The 22,633-nt window shown below is 52.4% G+C and overlaps 1 protein-coding gene and 1 long non-coding RNA gene across 16 annotated transcripts in view; one reads left to right on the forward strand and one right to left on the reverse strand.

Annotated features, from left to right (window-relative positions):
• Positions 1-22,633, forward strand: part of SUN1 (Sad1 and UNC84 domain containing 1) — a 53,451-nt gene that overhangs the window by 14,448 nt on the left and 16,370 nt on the right. For 3 of the 15 annotated variants that reach the window (XM_040455675.1, XM_040455671.1, XM_040455685.1), the window contains exons 2-14: positions 491-582; positions 7,228-7,416; positions 8,839-9,023; positions 10,012-10,038; positions 10,145-10,342; positions 15,504-15,701; positions 16,261-16,344; positions 16,653-16,763; positions 17,881-17,979; positions 18,529-18,622; positions 20,328-20,386; positions 20,532-20,677; positions 21,148-21,324. In XM_040455675.1, coding sequence (XP_040311609.1) covers positions 506-582; positions 7,228-7,416; positions 8,839-9,023; positions 10,012-10,038; positions 10,145-10,342; positions 15,504-15,701; positions 16,261-16,344; positions 16,653-16,763; positions 17,881-17,979; positions 18,529-18,622; positions 20,328-20,386; positions 20,532-20,677; positions 21,148-21,324 — 1,644 coding nt within the window. In that variant the 5' untranslated portion in view covers positions 491-505. Of the gene's footprint in view, positions 1-490; positions 583-7,227; positions 7,417-8,838; positions 9,024-10,011; positions 10,039-10,144; positions 10,343-15,503; positions 15,702-16,260; positions 16,345-16,652; positions 16,764-17,880; positions 17,980-18,528; positions 18,623-20,327; positions 20,387-20,531; positions 20,678-21,147; positions 21,325-22,633 lie in introns of those variants that run through there. The other 12 variants (XM_040455672.1, XM_040455676.1, XM_040455673.1 and 9 more) reach the window with 12 other exon arrangements.
• LOC121017475 (uncharacterized) lies at positions 37-16,968 on the reverse strand. The gene is made up of 3 exons (XR_005784771.1): positions 16,862-16,968; positions 9,261-9,264; positions 37-47 (listed from the first exon to the last, which is right to left on the reverse strand). It is a non-coding gene; the product is annotated as an uncharacterized LOC121017475 (long non-coding RNA).

A 22,633-nucleotide genomic window follows, 5' to 3' on the forward strand; every position in this document is an offset into this window, starting at 1 on the left:
GGACTCAAGCTCACAACCCTGAGAGCAAGAGTCACATGCTCTTCCAACTGAGCCAGCCAGGTGCCCCAAGAATCCCATCTATTTTAGTTAACAACAACGAAAACTTACTACATAAGAAAGAGAACATTTTGACACCTTTAAGAATTTAAAAATACATTTTGAAAAGGGTCTGAGTCACTTTCTGTATTCTTCTGAAAGTGCACCAATTTTCATAACTATAAGTGAGTTGATCTCAGGTTTCCCCTTTGACTCCCAGGGTATGTTGCTGTAGGAAACTACGCCTAACATAAGGGTTTGCAGCGATGAGAAGATTTTGTCTCCTTTGTCTAAAAAATAGAAAACAAAGAACGACTAGCTTTGTTTTACTAAAATCTCGGTGGTGACGTTTTGGTCACCGACTATGTGCCGTGGGTTGGCTGTGACAGACAGCACTTCTCTGTGTTTCTACCCTCCTAACACCCTGCATTGCTTTCTCCCCCACCTTCTGCAGTATGAGACCGTGACCATGGACTTTTCTCGGCTCCACATGTACACCCCTCCTCAGTGTGCGCCCGAGAACACTGGCTACACGTACGCACTCAGGTGAGCGTGCCTGCGTTCCGTCGCCCTCCCGGTCGCCTCCTGCCCCTGGATGCCGTGGATTTGTGGGCGCTTCCTGCTGCTTGCAGCCACACGCTGTCTTCTGAAAGTGAACATTTCTACGGAGTTTATATCATACTATGGCTTTGCAAAACTGCTAAACTGACATGGAAATTGTGAGGTGGTTTTGAAAACCGAACATTTCTGATGACTCAGGGATGAGTCATTGCAAATGTACTGCTGTCTCGGACCCCGCCCAAGTGGCTGCGGTCTCTAGAATAAATCTTTGTGGTTATGGGTAGGGTTTTGTGATTTAAACCGATGGCTGGGTATTTTAAAGTTAGTAGAAATAACCTGGAAAATGATTTGCCTTTGAGAGGAGGTATCCTAAACGGAATTTTGATGAAGCCCGAGGTTTGAAGAACACGGCTTTTCTCAGATGCGAGGTTTTCAGTTCTTATTCTGACATGATACTGAAGTTCACGGCTAAGTCGAAGAGTTGCTGAGTAGCCCTTTGCATGTCTAGTTCACCAAGTAGGAGTGATTATTCAAATGGATTATAAAATAGGGGATTGTGCCAAAGGAAAATACGCTACCGGGCGGGTTAGGGTTTGGCAGTTAGGAAAGCTGTTGTGGGGGTCCCTGGGGGGCTCAGTGGGTTAAGTGTCCACCTTCAGCTCAGGTCGTGATCTCGTGGTTCACGGGTTCGAGCCGCACGTCAGGCTCTGTGCTGACAGCTCGGAGCCGGGCACCTGCTTGGGATTCTGAGTCTCCCCCTCTCTCTGCCCCTCCCCTGCTCGTGCTCCGTCTCTGTCTCTCTCTCAAAAATAAACATTTAAAAATATTTTTGAAAAAGAAAAAACACCTGTCGTGTTCTGGAAAGACCTTGAAGGCACACGAGGAAAATGCTCATGTAATTTTTTTCAATGACTTGTCTTCTAAAAGGGAAAAATATAGTTTAAAACTTAAGAAAATCGGAAGGTATTTTAACAAAGATGCTTTTGTTTCTTCATTTGAGAGTGAGTGCCTGAGCAGAGCAGAGGCGGGGGGGTGGGGGGAGAGAGGGCGCATGCACCAGAGAGTATCATAAGCAGGCTCCATGCTCAGCATGGAGCCCAACGTGGGGCTCAATCCCACGAAATCAAGAGTCAGATGCTCTCAGACGACTGCGCCACTGAGGCGCCCCTGGCAAAGATGTTTTTGCAGCGTTTTTAACTGTTTTTTTAACAGTGTTAGTCAAACGTCACATTGAATGATTGCGTTTTTATTCACGATTCTAGATCATTGACTGTTTTTGTCAAAAGTTCTGAAATATGTTAGAACAAAGGGAGTGGGCCAACTCAAAACTGTTCCTTGTTCTGTATTGTGGAGCATAAAAATAATTACTCTCGGTTAATTATTTTTAGCTTTTATAACCTATTTTAAATACAGTTTTTTAAAAATGCACACGTGTGGGTCTCTGCACCGGGAAAGTCGCCCGGCTAATTTTGGTGCACGCGGCCCTCCTCCAGTGAGATGTGGGTGTAGACGCGGAAGTGTGGGCGGACCAAAGGGGCAGAGGCGGCCGGTGTGCTTGGTGCACCGTGCTGGGAACTTAGACTTGGAGGGCACTGGGAACCCGGCAAGGGCGTTAAGCCGGGAGCCGCGTGACCAGGCTTGTGCTTGGAGGGACTGCAGCCTGCAGGGGTGGGTAGGGTGGGTGGGGGCGGCCGGGAGACCATGGCGGGCCCCGAGGTGTGACGCTGTGGTGGCCTGTACAAGGGGCCCGGCCCAGCTTGGACGGCTGGGGTGGAGATGAAGGAGGGGAGGGCGGGGACAGCGGGGCGGTCTGTGGGTGGCGGGTTCTGGTCTGGGCAGCCGCGTGTAGTGCAGGACCGGGCGCCGGGTGGCGGGTCGCGAGGCGAGTGTCCGGCGGTCGTGGTGGATGGAGCCCACGGCTGAGGCCCCGCGGCCCCCGGGGCGGCGGGAGGGGATCTGCCCCTGCCTGTTTGTCTCTGGTCTTTCCACTTGCGTCACCGCTGTGTTCCCCGTCTTTGAAACCTGCCTGTGCCACTCGGCTCTACCGGAAGCCACCTGACCTCACTGCATGTCCCTCCCTCCCCCGTCCCGAGCCCCACTTTGACGCATGCGCCCCACGGCTACCTGGGCCGGTCCTTCCCCTCAGTTCTGGGGACTCTGCACCCCGGCCCACGGCTGTCTGGCCCCGCCCCGATCTTCCCCCTTAGCCCCTGAGTACCCACCTGGAGGGTCCGCCACCATCCTGGTCGGTCCGTTTGTTTAACTGAAATGTTTTCCTGCTGTGGAGACTGTTAGGTGAAAGTCAGGGGTGGTGGTGGTAATAAGCCCCTGTGCCTCCTCCCACCTTCTGCTGTTTGGCGCTGGGCCCCTTCCCTCCCTCCCTCTCCGGTGGATTGTTCTGAAGCAAATCTTCACAGGATGCTTGCTTATTTATTTATTTATTTATTTATGTTTATTTTTTGAGAGAGAGCGAGCATGAGCACGAGTAGGGGAGGGGCAGAGAGAGAGAGGGAGACACAGAATCCCAAGCGGGCTCCAGGCTCCAAGCTGTCACCACAGAACCCGACGCGGGGCTCGAACCCACGATGTGTGAGATCATGACCTGAGCCGAAGTCGGGCGCTTAATCGACTAAGCCACCCAGGCACCCCTAAAAGATATTTTAAAAACATGGGGCGCCTGGGTGGCTCAGTCGGTTAAGCCTCCGACTTCGGCTCAGGTCACGATCTCGCGGTCCGTGAGTTCGAGCCCCGCCTCAGGCTCTGTGCTGACCGCTCAGAGCCTGGAGCCTGTTTCAGATTCTGTGTCTCCCTCTCTCTCTGCCCTTCCCCTGTTCATGCTCTGTCTCTCCCTGTCTCAAAAATAAATAAAACGTTAAAAATAATTAATAAAAAAAAAAGATATTTTAAAAACAACTAGCCAAAATACAAGTATCACACCAAAAAGCCCCTGGTAACTTAAAATAACCCCTGATATCTCTGTAATACACCAGACAGTCGGTGCTCCAATTTACCAGATCCTCAGTTTTGCTTGAAGTGAGCCTAAGCAGGATTTTCCCATAGTACCTATTTGCTTCCTGTGAGACAGTGGTTAGGTGCGGAGGTTCGATCAGTCCCAGGTTTTGTTTGTTGGCATGACTGCGCACTTCCTTCCTGTTGAGGGTGTGCGGAGGCTGCCCAGTGCTGGCGGCTGGGCCACGCCACCGCTGAGGAGCCCCCACAGCCCCCCCACACGATGGGGATGCAGCCACAGGGACACTGCTTGGGCAAGAGGCAGACTTTCCCAGAAGCCCATCGAGACCCACTCTCCCCACCACCCCACCCCCCGCCTCACCCCCGCCCCCTGACACACACACAAACCAGAGGAGACCCAGGTCAGGTGGCAGCCCGTGCCCCGGAGGCCGGCAGCCGGGAAAGTCCGTGTCTGACCGTGTCAGCCTCCCGTAAGTGCGCCGCGGTCTCTGCCACGGAAACCAAGAGAACAGAGTATTTCGAGAAGGTGGGTCCCGTGCCAAAGTGGTGGGACTGGGACACGGGCCGTGAATTCAGCCCCGTGGGAGGCCATGGGCAGAGGCAGCAGCAACGGGGGCAGGAGTCGGAATGAAACGGGTCGAGGAGTGAGTGTAGACAACTCTTACAACAAGCGTGGCTGGTTGGGAGGAGAAAGGGCCCGGCTCTGTTTAGGGTCGTTTTTCTCCACCGTGGGGACAGGTGAGTGTCTAGGTGCTGATGGTTGGGCACCACAGGGAGTTTGAAGAGCTCGGAGAGAGAAGAGGTACCAGATGGAGAAGGTCTTCTGGAGACTGGGAGAGATCCGGTCCAGAGTGCACAGGTGGGCGTTAGGGTGGCACGTCTGCTGTGGTCGGAAGGAGGAGGAAGGGCCGTCTGAACGTGGGTCCTTCATAGGCTCCCCTGAGAGGAGTCCGCAGTTCTCTGGTGTGGCTGGTTTGCTGAGGAGCCAGAGGAGGAGGTGAGGCGGGAGGGAGGAGGCCTGCCGGGGCAGGGGTGGCACCCGAGCGCCACTGGTGCAGAGGGCCATGGGCTCGGGGGCGTGCAGCCGTCGGCACCATCCAGGGGCACAGCCGGGACTGAAGCACCGACAGGGCAGGGGAGTCGCCGGGTGGGGGTGCTGTGACCATAATCCCGATTGGAGCCCCGGGCGAAGCTGAGGGACCGCATTGGTGGAGGATCCCGGCCGGTGGGTGACGAAGGGTCAGGGGTCAGATGGGCGGCCACTGGGGTCACACACCCAGGTCAGCAGAACTCGGACCCGTGGAGGTTTGGTCAGATTCCTAGAATTGCCCCCTTGTGGGCCTCACTTTGCCCATTCACCCCTGCCCAGTGGCCGAACTGCTCATTTATGACCACTTAGCTACGCGCGGCTCTGGCGGGAGGCAGGACCACCTGCCCCGTGGCGCTGCCCTGTTTCGCGCCTTGTGGCTGCCGCGTGTCCGTATTTTCCAGCTTTCATTGGTGGTAGATTTTTTCCTGGCCTTTTAATTAAACATGCATCTAAGGGCTCCTGGGTGGCTCAGTCGGTTGAGTGTCTGACTTCGGCTCGGGTCATGGTCTCATGGTTCGTGGGTTCGAGCCCCATGTCGGGCTCTGTGCTGACAGCTCAGAGCCTGGAGCCTGTTTTGGATTCTGTGTCTCCGTCTCTGTCTGCTCCTACCCCGCTCATGCTCTCTCTCTCAAAAATAAATAAAGATTAAAAAAAGTTTTTTAAGTGCATCTAGGTAACATATTTTTTTTTTTAATTTTTTTTTTTTTTTAACGTTTATTATTTTTGGGACAGAGAGAGACAGAGCACGAATGGGGGAGGGGCAGAGAGAGAGGGAGACACAGAATCGGAAACAGGCTCCAGGCTCCGAGCCATCAGCCCAAAGCCTGACGCGGGGCTCGAACTCACGGAGCGCGAGATCGTGACCTGGCTGAAGTCGGACGCTTAACCGACTGCGCCACCCAGGCGCCCCTAGGTAGCATATTTTTAAAACGACATTTGATTGATGAAGGAACAGAACTAAAAGCTGCTCTGAAGGATTCAGTCTGTTATTTTCTTTGGGGTCTTTCTGGCGTCTCCTTTTCTATCCTAGTATTAGAATAAAGTACCTTAACAGCACACTTGCTAGGGTGGGTCCCCGGACTACAGCATTGACAGAGGCGTGGGTACCGAATGCATTAGACGAGCGTCCCTGGGTGTGACCAGACAGGTGGGTCCAGACTGAAAGGACCCATTGCCCCACTTGGTCTCAGCCCCAAAGGTTCCCACTGTTAACAGTTTGAAGAGAACTTTCCAGGTCTCTATGACTTTACCTACCTCTGTATGTATGAGAATACGTGCTTCTGGGGTTTTTTATGGGGTTCTTTTGTTTTTTAAGTAAGCTTTAGGCCTGACGTGGGGCTTGAACTCAATGACCCCGAGAGCAAGAGTCTCATGCTCTACTGACCCCATGTGGTTCTGTTTTATAGTTGGTTTTAACATAAATAAGATGATACTAGGATATTTTCCTTTAACAGTGTATGCAGATCTTTCATGATTTTTAACAGCCTCACAGTGTTCTAGAATTCGGACATATCCCAGTTTATTGAACCATTCCCCTGCTGATGGACAGTTCCTATCGTCTGCCGTTGTAATATTCTTGTACTTCCGTCTGCTTGGGGTCTTTCTAAAGACACTAACAGGGATCTGGGACGCCCTCTGCTGGCAGAGGCACCCCAGGTTCTGTGTTGAAAAGCCGGGACCCCTTCCACACTGTACAGTATTGTAGTGTCCCCACGTTGGAGCCCCCGGGGCCCGTGGGGTGGGCTGGGAGGTGGAGGTCTGTGCACGTTGGCCGCTTGCTTGCTTCCACACGTTTCTGTCGTGGTCTAGCTTGACCACTCAGAGACACACCTGGTCTAATACGTTTATCGTAAACGTGATCCTGAAAATATTTTTCTAATAAAACATAAGGCTAAAATGCCCTTAGCCTTCTTGGTTTCCTTGAGAGACTCCTGGTTCCTGCTGAGTTTTAGACCCTACGCCCAGTCTGCTCTCCCAGGCAGGAGTGGTTTTCCCTTGGCCTCCTGGATGCCTCCTTGTGGGTTAATATTTCTTGATTTAGAAAAAGTTGCCAACGACACAGAACAATGTATCTTTTGATTTAAGATGATTCCACGGAAGCGTATTGAAGTGACTTCGTCATGAGCTTGTCTCTGGCTTTATGGTGAGTTAGACGCAAAGTGGCTTTACGGTTCAGCGTCTTGCCGTTCGCGTTTCTCCTCACAGTGGATTAGATGCCGTGTGGTCACTGTCTCCTGAACTGCTGTGTCAGGCGTGGAGTCTATTGTAAATGCATTCTGATTTTCAGTGATCTTGACACAGGTCCACATAGTGGAGTTCTTATGAGCGTGTCCTGAGGCAGTTCTTAGGGCCAGCTCTAGAGTGAAATATCTGGGCGCCTGGGGATTTATTTCACAGAGGGTGTGGCCAGAGCGTCTGTGGTGACTTCGGCTTTGTAGAAAAGTCATCACGCAGTCATGGCTATTTTTCAGAATTTGCACTGGATTGTTACGTGTCCCGTTCATTATTCAGTTTGTTTCAGAAACTTCCGTCAGCGTTATTTACCTCTGACGAGTTTTTTTTCCTTCTAGTTCGAGTTATTCGTCTGATGCTCTGACTTTTGAGACTGAGCACAGATTGGACCCTGTGTTCGATTCTCCAAGAATGTCCCGCCGCAGTTTGCGCCTGGTCACCACAGCCTGTGCCACGGAGGACGGCCAGGCTGGGGACGCTCACTCCTGTGCCAGTAGCACTGCCTCCCTGAAGGACAGAGCGGCCAGGTAAGCACTGTCTTCCTTGTTACCCGCGCACGCTCTGACAACATTAAAACAAACGTACCAGCTTTTTGGTCTGTAGAACCACACTCTTGCACTTAAGTACACACGGGAGACTCACACTGTCGTCGCTGTGCTACGGTGAGGACTGAACCTAATTCTGGACCGTGTGGCCTGTCTGGTGTGGACGGTCTCGTGCAGGCCACGGTTTCCAGTTTTGTGTTTGTACTCAGACTCGGGCAGGGGCGCGGACACCCTGGAGCATGCGCAGTGCCCGTCCGCACGGCCGGCCTCGTAGCGGGAGCCAAATGTGGCTGTCCTCTGCTGTCATCCGAGGGGTGCCTTCCCCCGACGATTGCGTGGCACTGTGGCCACCGTGGATGAGCTCTGCATGGTTAACAGCCAGGTCTGTGTATTAAAGTCTGTGTGAACTAACAGATGCATCATGACGGCCAGCCGTTTGACGATGTTCACTCGGTTCCTGAGCTTTGCACGTGCCCACCACCACGCGTGTGGCCAAGAAGAAGCAGAGTGCACGATCTTTGTGCCATTTAAAGATCGTGTTCTGTTGCTCACGTCAGAATGATGAGTCTCCGATGGAAATGGTCGGCTTTCACTCAGGAATGGGGTGGTTGTGTTAGAAGAGGCGGTGAAAGGCCAGCTTGAAGCCAGGTGCCCTGCCAAGGTTCCCACGTGCCTCACACTCATTGTGGGTTGGTTAGAGGATGGGCCCGCAGTTCAGTGGGCTCATGAGTGGTCGTGAGCGCACCCGAGGGCTCCGGTCGGCTCCACGTGCGAGACGGGGCCTCAGCTGCCTGGCCTCGGCCCGCCTGTTTCTCTGCCGCCGGGCGATGCCACGATCGGTTTCCTGATGTGCTGTGTTCGCGTGCAGACTTGTGTTCCTGTCCCCCCACTGCTCGTTCCCTTGAGGAGGGAGGTCCTCTCCCTGCCCCAGCTCGGTGCTTGGGGCTTTGTTGTCTGTGCCAAACAGGAGGACAGAAATGAGGTTACAGCCTTTCCTCGCTGTCCTTAATGCAAGGCCGGCTTCACCGGGGACCCTGAAATAGTGCAGGATGTGCGTGTCTGTGCACACACTTGTTCTAAAAAGCAGAAGGGTTCAGTTTATGCATCATAATTTTTATCGTTAGGTCATTTTATTAGATTATTTTAAGTTTTAATCACTTTGGGGTCATGGGGCCCAGCATACTCTGAAAACTGTCCTGTATGTACAATTTTAGAAGCAGCTCTGGGACCCTGGCTCAAGGATTCCTGTTGCAGGTTAATAAGCGTTTCATTACAGCAGAGAAGACATAAGGAAACGTTGCCTTAAAAATACTACGTTCTTAAAGATTTTGTATCGGTAAAATGTAATCGTTTTGTATTTCTGAGAAGCCTGTCAACTTGTCCCTTGTGTTCCTTTCTTCTTAGAACTGCAAAGCAGCGCAGGAGTGCGAGCAAGCCGGCTTTTAGTGTCCACCATGCCTCCAGGCGGGTCGTGTCCTCGGCCGTGGGCCAGGGCGGCACCGGCTCGCTGTCAGGCGCGGCCTGTGTGCGGCCTTCTGTGCTGGATGAGTCTCTGATCCGTGAGCAAACCAAAGTGGACCACTTCTGGGGTGAGTTGGCTGCTGTTGGGTTCTCAGGTTGTCTTGCGAAGGAGGGAAGTCCCGGGCCAGGTTGTCCCTCTGCCCTGTACAGGGTGGGAGGAGCTCCTAGAAGATTCAAGGCGTTTCTCCAGACTCAAATACAGAATGCGGGCAACGGCTTCCCTCTGCCGCTTCTGCTGGCCGCGCTCACGTGGAAGCGTCTGTTGTGACGTGGAAGCTGAAGCAGTCTGGTAGTAGCCTGAGAACTCTCCTGCTAAGGGCATTACTTGTGCAGGCTGGCTGAGTACAGTTGTCACAGAGGTTCACCAGTGTGGTTTCAGGTTCAGACAGCTCTAAGCAGCCAGGCAGACACAGTATTTTCGAGTCACTGGGAAGCAGTCCACGTGGGTGTCTTGACACTGGAAAGCAGCGTGGGCTCGTGAGCCTTCTTGACTTTAGGCAGCAACGGTGTGACCTGGTCCTTGCCGCTGACAGTGTGATGGCCACGGGGAGCCGCAGCTTTCAGAGGGACGTGGCTGCTTGCCTGTGTCCACTGGATGTTCACGGCGGCTCTTTTGAGAAGATGAGGAGATCCAGATTAGCTCCCAAAATGTTGTGTGCTAATTCGGGCAAGCCTGGGAGTTGGCGCTCAGCTGGCGAGGGTAGCTCGTAGGCGGCACAGGGGGTGGACGCCACCGGTGAGGTTTCTGCCTGCCGGTGCTTGAGGGAGCACGTTCTTCTCCCCTGATCCCTCCTCCGTGTCTGCCCTTGGGGTCCGCAGGTGTGCGTGTACAGGTGTGTGCTGTCTGCAAAGATGTGCTTTCTCCTGGAACCAAAAGATGGCGTCTGCATATGTCTGGAGGAGTTTCTGTTAGTTGTAGGCATTTCAGGAAGTGAATCTTGGCCGTTGCCAAAATGCCGACATATTAACCATTGTAACCTTTACTTTTTGTGTGTGTGGCTTTTGTTCTGATAACTCGAGCTCATGAACAGACACGCGTATGTGTGTGTGTTTTAGGTCTTGACGATGACGGAGATCTCAAAGGTAATTATTTCAGTTCTTTTTTTAAATACACTTTTCAAGATGGAAGTTTTTGTAGGTATCTGCAGGTTGTGATAAACAGGTTCCCTCTACTTTCTGAAAACTTCAGGGGGAAATAAAGCTGCCGCTCAGGGAAATGGGGATCTGGCAGCAGAAACTTTCAGGAGCAACGGCTACACCTGCAGAGACTGCATCCTGCTCTCTGAGCACAAGGACACGCTCACGGCACGCTCCACTGCCCACGGACTGTCGTCGGGAACATACTCGAGGGACGAGAGTCAGAAACGTGAGTCTGTCTCTCTCAAAGGTTAGAAAAAGATTGCATGTCCGAATATTTTAAGATATATATACATAACCCTACTTTTGTAGGCCTTTTAGCATCCATCCACACTACTTTCTGTCATTGACTTGAATTCAAAACCGTGTGATAAAAGTTTAAGAAATGCGCCCAAGGGGCGCCTGGGTGGCTCAGTCGGTTGGGCTTCTGACTTCCACTCAGGTCATGATCTTGCGGTTCGTGGGTTCAGGGCCCGCGTTGGGCTCTGTGCTGACAACTCGGAGCCTGGAGACTGCTTCAGATTCTGTCTCTGTCTCTCTGCCCCTCCCTTACTCGCTCTCTGTCTGTTTCTCTCTCAAATATAAATAAAATAAAATAAATAAAACATAGAAAAAAAAATTAAAAAAAAAAAGAAATGCGCCCCAAATTAGCTTTGTTCTTCCTTGTCCTCTTTGAATAAATTCATTTTCTGTGGCTTGTAGTTTTATACCCAGGAGTACGTGAAGTTCTGTGAATTTGAACTTCGGGTGAACAAAGAAGAGTCCTTCCCTGAAACCGTAGTGGCGCCATGCGGCCACTTTATTTTCCCACGAGATCATAGGCGTTCCCACATGTGGCGGGAACAGCTTTGTGGTGGTGCTTTGGCCTCGACGGCCGCGGGGGCTTATGTGCAGGAGATGAGCAAAGTGTGTTCTGTGATCTGTGCCGTTACTTCCGCTCCAGGGACGGTTCGGCTGGAATATGGGGCGGGGGCAGTCGTTGGGGGAGGCCCTCGCGGGAGGCAGTGGCCCTTCGCCCGGTGGAGGTGGGCCCCGTTCTGAGTCCCGGCTGCGCCCGCTCCAACAGGGAGGTCCTCGGAGGTGGCCCTGGAGGCGCTCGGCTGCCTCTCAGAACTGCCAGGGCTGCGTGGCTTTTCCAGGCGGGCCTGTGGGCTTCCTCCTGGCCCGGCACTCCCGGCTCTACTCTTGGCCCGGGTCCCTGAGGGGAGCGTGGCTGCAGATCCCCGGCCAGCTTCCGTCCGTGACTCCTGCCCCGTGATTCCCGCTCACCTCCAGCATGGAGAGGCCAGGGAGCCATGGCCTTGTTCCCCAGCTTTCCGCCACTCCCCTGTTTTGTTTTTTTTTTAATTTAAAAAAAAAATTTTTTTTTTTCAACGTTTATTTATTTTTGGGACAGAGAGAGACAGAGCATGAACGGGCGAGGGGCAGAGAGAGAGGGAGACACAGAATCGGAAACAGGCTCCAGGCTCTGAGCCATCAGCCCAGAGCCCGACGCGGGGCTCGAACTCACGGACTGTGAGATCGTGACCTGGTTGAAGTCGGACGCTTAACTGACTGCGCCACCCAGGCGCCCCCACCACTCCTCTGTTTAATGCAAGTGCCCACATGCTGGGCCAGACTCGAGGTCCTTCTCGGGAGGACAGGGCAGGGCCAGTGGCCAGGAGGGTGGCCCGTCATTTGTGTCTCACCATGTTCCCGGCTGTGCCCCGCATGTAAGGGCACGCAGTACTTTTCAGATGATTGTTTTGAGGTAATGAAGGATGGTCCCAGGACTGAGAGTTATTCCCATTTTAGCATCTTACCCTGTGGCTCAAGTTTCTGGTTTTGTCTACTGTAGGTCATTGACACTGTTGGCTCTAACCTAGCAGAATAGGTCGAAGGGGAGGGGGAGGGGCCGAACAGACACGAGGATTCTGTTCCTGGACCTTCCGGGTTGTGGAGCCAGTGTCACGGGGCGCTCTCCGCCCCTGGTGCTCTGGCCTGCGCCGCAGCCCCCTGCAGTGTGGCCATGCATGTCTTCTAGACCGGCGCACCAGGCATTGGCTTAGGAAGTTCGCTGGGAAGGGACGGGGCTAGCACCTGGACCCGGGTATCGTGCCTCCAGGGCGCTGTCCCCGAGATGCCACGCCACTTCCTGTGGGCTCACCATCCGGGGGAAAGCCCGGCACTTGACTGAACTCTGTGTCACCATCAAAGGTGCTGTGTGTGTGGCTACATTGAGGCTGCATTTTGAAGCCCGCTGTCACCCACCAAGTGGAACACAACGTCGTTCTTCAAGTGGAAGTGCGTTCCACAGCCATCGCCTGGTGCAGCGACGGTGCTTACATACTAGTGGGGATGGCCCCTCCCTCGTAGCATAGTAGAGGTCACGTGTGTCTATTACCCACAGCCACCCGTCCTCATCCTGACGCTGTAGGTAGGGGCCAGCGGCCCGAGCTCCGCTCGGATGGAGGAGCCAGTGCGGGTCTGGTAGTCGCCACAGGGGGTCCCTTGCACTTTCTCGTTGAGTTGGTCTTGAATGTTTTTGTGGAGAAAACACATTTTTATTTGCTTCGGGCTTCTGTGTTTATCACCTGCCTTGTTCTTTTAAATTAGAACGTTGAAAAAAAACAATTAACCAGTAACTATTTTACAGCTGACGATTAAATAGCATTTTTTTTAAAATTTTTAAAAAAAATTTTTTTTTTCAACGTTTATTTATTTTTGGGACAGAGAGAGACAGAGCATGAACGGGGGAGGGGCAGAGAGAGAGGGAGACACAGAATCGGAAGCAGGTTCCAGGCTCTGAGCCATCAGCCCAGAGCCCGACGCGGGGCTCGAACTCACGGACCGCGAGATCGTGACCTGGCTGAAGTCGGGACGCTTAACCGACTGCGCCACCCAGGCGCCCCTAAATGGCATTTTTTAGTACATTCACAATGTTGTGCAACTCCCACCTAAATTTTGCTTTTTTGTACCTATGGAATTACGTGCTCTGTTTTGTCTTAAATGCACGCGTATGGCTGTGCATCTTTCTTCATTTTATGTGCCAAGTGAGAGTGACTTGATTTCTGACAGCTCTATGATACTAGGTGCACGTGCCAAATTCTAGTTCATCAGTTTCGTATCCAGACGGACATTCAGGTTTTTCTGTTTGTATCCCTTTAAAAGCAGCGTTCTTCGGGTGTGTCTCCTTCTGCGTACCTATGTGTGTACGTGGGCAGATCCTTCCGTGCGGTGGAAAAACCAGAACGGGTGCGTTCGAGGCCGCAGAGCCATGTGGGTTCTGAGGACTGGACCTTTTGAGGTTCGGGTGAAGTACACCCTTGATGTGGTTCACATCAAAAAGGCTTTACATTTAAAAGGCTCGGACGTCTTTCCTTTGGAACATCCAGCCGTCCTCTCCAGAGCAGGGTCCTCTCCAGAGCAGGGTGCGTGCAGAGGGCCAGACTGGAGTCCCCTTAGGAAGCTGGGAGCTTGGGAGGAGCCTAGCGCCCGCAGGGCCTTCCTGGGCCTCAGGCTGACCTGAGTCCTTCCTGTGTTCCCAGGGAAGCACCCAGGGGATCTGGAAACAGACTCTTCTGTAGTCTCTGTCTTGCCTAAGGCAACGCATAAAGCCCCCAACAAAAGGTAGAAGTTAAAGATAGGTCACTGCTCTGAAAAATTGTCACTTGTCGTGGTGGCTTACAGCAGAATTTTGCTTATTGGACCAGCCTCAGGCTCTAGAGAAAGAAGGACTTAAATGCCTGCTTCCTTTGGGTGAGTGCAGCGGAGCCACCAGGCGGGGTGTGGCTGTCACCAAGCGAGCAGATGCAGTGAAGACACAGCTGTGGTGGGCCAGCTGCAGGCGCCGTCCCTGAGCTGGGCAGCTGAGACACGAGGGCTGGACCCTAAATCAGGAGAAGCCTCTGTCCTGAAGATGCCACAGTTAGCAATTAAGTAGTTAAAACCCGTTTCTACTTGCACTTCCTACATTGATGTCACTCTGGGAAGAAAATGGTTTTGTGCAGTTTCAGGTTAAAATTTTTTTTTAACGTGTACTCATTTTTGAGAGAGACAGAATGCGAGTGGGTTAGGGGCAGAGAGAGAGGGAGACACAGAAGCAGAAGCAGGCTCCAGGCTCTGAGCCATCAGCACAGAGCCCGACGCGGGGCTCGAACTCACGAGCCGTGAGATCATGACCTGAGCCGAAGTCGGATGGTCAACCGACTGAGCCACCCGGGAGCCCCCATGTGCAGTTTCAGTTGAAATAGATTCTCCAGTTGACTCCCCAGAGACTGACCCGCACTGTTTTCCCAGGACGGCAGCATGCGGGTCCCCGCCCCGTGTGCTCTCGCCAGGGCTCCGTTTTTCCTTTTAAACTTCTGCCAACTTGGTGGGTAAAAAATGGAGTTTCAGTGTTTTTGATTATCAGGGAACCAGACTACGTGTTACCTCTCAGTAAGTTTTTTCTCTTTGTACGGAGCTTTGTAGCCAGTTTTCACTGGAGCGTAGAACAGGAGAGTGAGCAGAGTGGGGACCGACCACGGTCCACGGGTTCCACGGTGCTTTTGGCACCGGACTCTAGGCCACAAATGGCCTCCATAAAAAAAAAAAAAAAAAAAAAAACCAAAAAAAAAAACCACCTCATCTTATTTCTTTAAAATCACACCCACCCAGACTTCAGCAGTCCCAGCTGGCCTCCTGCCGCACGCTGGCGCAAGGGCCCCTGACCGGGCGGTACGGGGACCGGTCTCAGAAGCGCTTCTGGGCAGGCCCTGGCCTTGCCACCGGGTCTCCGTGTGAGGGGAGCTGTCAGGAATGCAGAGTTCCGGCAACTGGAACTTGTAGACCATCGCCCTGCACATTTTAGGTTAATAGGATGGACACAGCAGAGATCACGTCGTATCTTCTGAAGCTCTAGGCCCTGATAAAAAGCAGAGAGGACCGCTGAGGATTGCTGGCTTAGTTGTTCCAGAATCTAACTGCTCCTCCCAGGCGCTCTTGCCGGTGGTTTCTGGCGCAGGCATCTTTGCAGCCGTTGGTCGTATCTGATGGTCCTTTTGTAGGCAGGTGACAGAGTGAACTGGGCGGGCCAGAGGCCAGTTAAGGGAGGGGCTGTCGAGCAGTATGTAGATTTGGGGTGTACGTCAGCAGAATTGGGGTGCAGTTACCTCAGACTGGCTGTTTTGTGCAGGCTCGCCTGGGCCAGAGATCTGGCATTGGGCTCGCCGTTACAGGTTTGCCGTGTCGCTCTGCCTCTGTCAGGAGGTGACACGTGGCACGCGAGGCGGTGACATTTGTCGTCAGGGCTTTTCCCAAGTCCTCTCTGATGTACCTTTGAAGAGTTGGTTCTGCTCTTCCCGAGATGCATAATTTGGCTCTCTGACTTTTCAGGGGAGTAGATGTTGGCCCTGTGGGAAGAAATAACTCTGTTCACGGTTTTTCAATAGGCGGTGCCTCTTTCCACACGGATAGGATTTTGTGGCTGGCCACGGACACTTCGTCATCCCTGTCGTCATTCTTAGCCCACCTTTTCCGAGTGGTTTTAATGAAGCTCAATTATGAATCAGGAAATTACAAATTGAAAAGTTACGAATCAAAAGATCGTGAATCAAAAAGCTATAAGTCAAAAAGCCATGAATCAAAAGGTATTTAAATAATTTTTTTCCTCCTTTTTCCACCTAATCATGCTTTCAAGGTGGAGAAAACACCGCTTTTCCTGCGTGGCGCTTTATCCACGTTGCTCCTCTCACGCCCTTTCCGCGGACTTTCTCGTGCTTTGTTCGGGTCTTCCTGTAAGGGGCTTGTGGAACTCTCTAACATGTGCTGCTTTGGTTCTGTTTTCTGAAAGCGGACCAGCGCTTAAATGTTTTTCAAGTCACTTTGTAAAAAGTTAACGTACTCCACTTTCGATTCGTATTCCCTCTTGAAGGCAGAAGTAGCTTATTTGAATGGCACTTAGAAGGTACTGGTCTCCGGCCGTTTTTGAGCAGGCCGGTCCGTCTCTGTTGCATTGGCTGTGGGTGCCTTGCCCGGCCAGGTGGGGCCCGCGCACGGGTGTCTCCCTGGCAACGCCCCGTCGCCCCGCCTCCCCTGCGCGGCTGCGCCGTGGGCCGGCCCGAGGCCCCGCGTGCTTGGCCTCGCGTGCCCTCCGGCCCGAACTCCGCCTCCGCGAGCGTCTCTGAGCCTTTTTTGCGTGTATTGCAGCTCTTTCCGGTCACTGTGGGACAGTGGATGTAGGAGGGCTTCTCAGAGAGGACGGCCGCGTCAGTGTAAACGGGGAGTCCCCGTGTAAGTATGGCCGCGCCGCGGGTGGGACGCTGGGCACTGGCGGGGGCTGCCGCAGGTGGTGGCGCGAACCCGTGGACACGGCCCCCCGGCCCCCCGGGCGCGCAGCCCTCGCGGGTTAGCGCGGGCCGACCCCTCGTAAGAGGCGCCGGCAGCCCCAGATTGCGTTTGCTGTGACATGTCCGTGCATATGTTTTCCTGCATAATTGAGTTTCCTAATGTTTGCAAACCGCCATTGTTGTGCACAGTCGAGATTGACCAGGTCTGCGTGGTAATCTGTCAAATTAACTGCTTGTCACCACCACCCACAGGCGATGGCTGTGAGGGGAAGAAGCTCCTTGAAACGCACACAGACATCCGCTTGCGGTCCTCAAGGCCAGAGAGGGTGGCGGGGGCCATTTGGCACGTCTTTTCTTACGCAGGTTGTGTCTCACACCTTTTTGTTTTGTTCTTATCATGTTCTTCGCAAATGCTGTGGCTCCTTGTTTGTTTGTGTTGTAAAAACTGACAGGAAGAGTACTGACTTTAGCTTGAAATACAGGGAATGTCTCTGTCGGAAAGCTCCTTTGGAACGTGTCGAGTGCAGGCTAAACGTCTGGGAAGTAACTTGCTTGAGGTGACACGACGGGTTAGAAAGGCTGGTCGTCCTCCCGGGTGGAGCTCAGCAGGAGCCGTTGCCCTGTGCATCGCTCCCGTGACCGCCGTGTCCTGAGCCTTTGCGGCAAGGAGGTGTACGTGCACAATGACGTGTTTTCTGACTTACGCCCCTAAGTTTCTTGCTAAAGGGGCACCTTTTTTAGAGTTTTTTTTTAAGCTAAACTTCAAAAGTAATGGCCTCTTAACTGTATTAACAGTGAAAACATACAGTTTTAACAGTATTAACTGTACTGTATTAACAGTGAAAACATAAAATGATAGATTAAGAACTCCTGTTCAACGACGTTTCTTTTCCTCTCAGGCATGTTGGAATTAACAGCGTCAGGAGTCAACGCGCAAATGCGTATATAACTTTCAGCAGTTTTTCTGCCTTATGTGATGCGTGGTGTTTGATAACCAAAGTCTGTCATGTTAGTCTGTTACCCAGTGGTACTGCCGTCTGTCATTCCAAAATACTTTTTCACTAGGAAGTGCTAACTTGTGGAATGATCAAGTGAAGACCAAGTCTATGGTTTTGGAGTCACCGTGGTCTCACCTAGAGCACGTTAAACTGCTGGTGTCCACAGATTTTATCTGTTAGCTCCAGCGGTGGGCGTGGGGGTGGCTGCCCGCCACCCTCAGGGCTCTCTGTAGGGGAGTCTGCCTTCCCTGCGTTGGGAGGAAGTGAACGCGGCGGCGTTTCATAATTGAATTTCAGAATCTCGCTCGGACTTAAATAGTTGATCATTTCTTCTCCTTGAGAAGAGGCTCTTGATGTAACTGATTTGAGAGTCTTGGTAAAATGGATCCCAGTGGGAATTTCTTGTACTGTAACTACGGGGAGCTGCTTTTCCGGTGTGAGTTTTGAGTGTGCCCCTCTTGCACGCATCTTGTCTGTCACAGGTCACCCCTCGGTACAGATGCTGCAGAGGATTGGAGCTTCCGGATGGTTTGTGTCGAAGACACTGTGGTCACTCCTTTGGTTGGCCGTGGTCGCTCCAGGTGGTTGTCCTGGCTCTCTGCGTTAGCGCTCTCTCCAGGGCTTTGGGCAGCTAGCGCCTGCAAGAGATGACTGATCTAACCAGATGAAAGTTTTGTCTCAGGGCTACGTGCTTTGATCCTTGACATAACGTGTTTCGTTCTCGGTTGCGTAGAAGTGCTAACACACCGTGTTCTCGGGCGTGTGAGGGTGTGTGAGCGTCTTCGTCTCTCCTCTGTGTCGTGTCCCGTGTTAAGTCTAGCTGCTTGAGTTAACTGTAATTGAGAATGCATGCATTTGGGGTTTCCCCTTTTTATCATCGTTCTGTGGCTCTGTCAGCATTCCATATTGCTTTGTGCTTATGACGTCCCTGTGTTCGACTGTATGGATATTCCTGCCGTGACGATCGGCGTCTTAATGTGCGCCATCCCTAATTTCATCTAAGCACACTTACGTGATATTTGTTTGCACGTTGCCTTGTGCTCTCTTTTGGCCTTCACGAAAACTGTCTATTTAGGAATTTGATTTCCCGAAGACCATTTCTTTAGAATGTTTGGTGTTTTCTCTTTTAGGGAAGGCAGCCTCTGGAATATTCTGGTGGCTAGGGATTGGATGGTACCAGTTTGTTACTTTGATTTCTTGGCTGAATGTGTTTCTTCTTACAAGGTAAGAAAACCAGTATCATGTCAACTCAATGTTTTTTGTTTGTTTTTAAACATTTCTTTATTTATTTAATTTATTTATTTAGAGAAACAGCAAAGGGGGAAGGGCAGAGAGAGAGGGAGAGAGAATCCCAAGTGGGCTCTAGGCTGTCAGCAGAGAGCCAGATGCAGGGCTCAGACTCACGAACCATGAGATCACGGTCTGAGCTAAAGTCAAGAGTCAGACACTTAACCAGCTGAGCACCCCGGGCGCCCCTCAACTTGGTGTTTTAAAGAACTGACTTTGTGGGATGCCTGGGTGGCTCAGTCAGTGAAGTGTCCGACTTCGGCTCAGGTCATGATCTCGTGGTTCGTGAGTTCGAGCCCTGCGTCAGGCTCTGTGCTGACAGCTCAGAGCCTGGAACCTGCTTCAGATTCTGTGTCTCCCTCTCTCTCTGTCCCTCCCCCATTTGCACTGTGTCTCTCTCAAAAATAAACGTTAAAAAATTTTTTATGATAAAATACTGACCTTGTGCTAATTGCGGGACATAATTTGATTTGTTGGGTTTTTTGTTTGGGTTTTTTTTTTGTTTGTTTTTATTTTTTTTTATTTTTATTTTTTTTACCGTTTATTTATTTTTGACAGAGAGCATGAGTTGGGGAGGGGCAGAGAGAGAGGGAGACACAGAATCCGGAGTAGGTTCCAGGCTCTGAGCTGTCAGCACAGAGCCCGATGCAGGGCTCGAACTCACAGACCGCAAGATCATGACCTGAGCCTAAGTCGGACAGTCAACCGACTGCGCCACTCAGGCGCCCCTCTTTGTTTATTTTTTTAATGTTTACTCATGACCTGAGCCTAAGTCAGACGCTTAACCGACTGAGGCCCCCAGCACCCCTGATTTGATGTTTTATAATGATTTATGTTCTATTTACATTTTTATAGTTCAGTATATTAATGTCTTGCCTATTTTATATCACTTTATTTTTATTTCTTAATTTTTGAGAGAGAGACAGCACACGCATGTGTGCACATGCCTTTGAGGGGGAAAGGGGCGGAGGGAGAGGATCCTAAGTAGGATCCTGATGCAGGGCTTGGTCTCCCAACTGTGAGATGATAATCTGAGCTGGAATCCAGAGTTGGATGCTTAACCCACTGAGCCGTCCGGGCACCCCTGTGTCACCTAATAGTTTACAAAGTGCTTTCGTGTTTTTATTTAATCTTTCAGACCACTTCTGTGAGAAAGGAAAGGCACTGTCATTCTTAGAGTACAGGGGTGACCCAGGTCGGGAGGGGGATGGTCAGGACTGGGAGCCAGACCGGGCAGTTCCTCCGGCTCCCAGTGACCTTAGTGTGGCTAGTGACCAAAGCTCTTTAGTGCCCTGCGTGGCACCTTGCATGCCAAGAGTTAGTGAATATAGTCGATGGTTAATATGGGCCAGGAGACATCATTTTATGGACAGGCTCCCCTGTAGGCACCGAGGGGGTGCCTGGCTGGCTCAGTCGGGGAGCCTGCGATGCTGGGGCTCTGGGTTATGCGTCCAAGCCCCACGTTGGGTGTGGAGCCTACTTTGCAAACAGACAGACAGCTGTAACTGCATTTCTAATACTGTCGACTTGCATTTTGAGATAAGAGGGGGGTTATTTGGTATGAAATTACGCAGAGAGGTAAAATGGAATGGCGGTCCTGCCCTTTCTTTTTCCAAGGTAATATTTTTCTTTTTATTTCTAGGTGCCTTCGAAACATTTGCAAGTTTTTAATCTTGTTCCTTCCATTATTACTTTTACTAGGTAAGTAGAGTTCGACCTACTTACCTCAGATGATTAACGGATACACGTAAAGGTGAAAGGGGGGAAAGGGCTGCGGACCTCAGTGCACCTTGTGCGGAGCGTTGTCTGCACATACGCGTGCAGCTTGGTCCCTCTCCTCTTCTAGGTGCGGGTCTGTCCCTGTGTGGCCAGGGACACTTCCTGTCAGGCCTTCCTGTGTTCAACTGGACACGTGCGCGCGGAACCCACGGGGTGGACATCCCTGAGGGCACCTTCACACCTGATGCCCCCCATCTGAGCCAGCCGCCAGAGGTAGCCACCCAGGAAGCCCCCTTCTCCGGCCTTGCCCATCCGTAGTCCTCCCAGTAGGTTTTCGTACTGCTGGGAACAGGTGCCCTGCCCTGTGTTAGAAAGTATGTTTAAACATCAGATAGGCAAGGCTTAAGACTTGCTCCTTAAACGTTCGGAGATAGTTTGGGTAACGCCTATTTAAATTTTCTCATTCTGTTAATTTTAATTAAAAAAAAAAACAAAACAAAACAGCGTTTACTACTTTGGAAAATACAGAGTGTATGAAGAAGAAAATACAACCCCCCATGTCTCCCACGTGGGGAAAATCCCTGATGACGGCCATCGTCACGCTGTGTATCCGTAGCGTTTAGGGGACCTTTCACTGCAGTGTCTGGTTTGTGCTTTTGACTCAAAACTGCACTTCAGATTCTTTGACGCCAGACGGAGTTCTCCATTTGTGTTGCGGTTGGAACTTGCTGTCCCTGTTGTAGGGCGGCGGCGAGGCTTTCCCCCGGCTTCCGATGAGCGAGGTGGAAAGGCAGGTGGCCTCGTTGTCTGGACAGTGTCACGGCCACGACGAGAAGCTCCGAGAGCTGGCAGCTGTGCTTCGGAGACTGCAGGCGCGGGTGGACCAGATGGACGGAGACGGCGGCGGGACCCTGTCCCTGGTTAGAAGAGCGGTGGGGCGGCCTTCAGGGGCCACACGTGCTGGCGGACTGTCGGGCTCCGAGGTTGTGCCCAGCAGTTCCCCAGGGTCTGTTCTCTCCGTGGGGATGAAGAGTGGGAGAGGCACGGAGGGGACAGGTGGCCGTGCCAATCGGTCGTTGGGAGCCGCGTGCTGTCCCGTGACCGGGAGCTCCGGTGGGCAGCGCGGAGATCTCGTGCCCGGGTACCCCGCTCTGCAGGTGGCTCCTGGCCTGCGTCTTAATCTGAAAATGGCCTGTCACAATTCAGTGACGTTTCATCTCAGTAGGGATTTGCTTTGCACTTCCTGTCAACACTGATTTGAAAAGTTCAAGTCTGATGTAAAATGTCTCGCGGTCATCAAGCGGTTAAGAGTAGCTGCTTCTCTGTCCGGAACCCTGAAGAGAGTCTTGTTTATTCGGTATATTCTCAAGGAGAGACCTGTCAGTCCACTCTCCCCACGGCTGATGTTTATTTTCTTAGGTTCCAACATGCGTGTTTATTCAGTGTTTAGATGCTTTGGATTGAAATCTTTCAAATACGGGTTGCCCCTTGCCCTAACAACCTGCTGTTCCCTCACGTCTCTGGTCTCGACCAAGAGCCCCCTCCCCACTCAGCACCAGAGTCAAGGCGTGAGCCCATCTCCCCTCCCTCACTGGTGCCGCTTGCCTCCAGCAACCCCAAGGCCCTGCGCGGGACCTGGTCCTGCCGTGCCCCTGGGCAAGCCTGCCTCTTGTCTCTAAGCGCCAGCACCCCCACACTTGGCCTCGGGGGAGCACTGCCCACCCCATGGCCCTGCCCACCACCTTCCCCACCCACCTTTCAAGTCACTGTCTTCTCACACCTGATGGGGACCAAAAGGAATGTTAGTGGAGTGAATGACCCTTTTCTCAACTCTGGTTCGGCCTGAGGAACATCACTAGTTTTCATTGTGATGTGTTGATAACATGGGAGGACGCTCAGGTGACAGGGCACAGTTTGCACCTTCTCTGCACGGCCCCCGCTTGCCCCCAGCGTGGGCCCCACCTTGGCCACCGCTTGCCCCCCCGCTTGTTCCCGGCTTACTCCCGCTTGCCACCAGTGTGCCCCCCAGCTTGTCCCCCAGCTTGTCCCCCAGCTTGTCCCCACTTGCCCCCAGCGTGCTCCCCAGCTTGTCCCCAACTTGCCCCCAGCTTATCCCCTGCTTGTCCCCGCTTGCCCCCTGCCAGTCCCCAACTTGCCCCCCAACTTGCCCCCCAGCTTATCTCCGCTTGCCCCAGCTTGTCCCCCACTTGCCCACAGCGTGGCCCCCGC

The sequence above is a fragment of the Herpailurus yagouaroundi genome, unplaced genomic scaffold (genome assembly GCF_014898765.1).
Source record: "Herpailurus yagouaroundi ecotype Mexico unplaced genomic scaffold, PumYag 216, whole genome shotgun sequence".
Taxonomy (NCBI): Eukaryota; Metazoa; Chordata; class Mammalia; order Carnivora; family Felidae; genus Herpailurus; species Herpailurus yagouaroundi.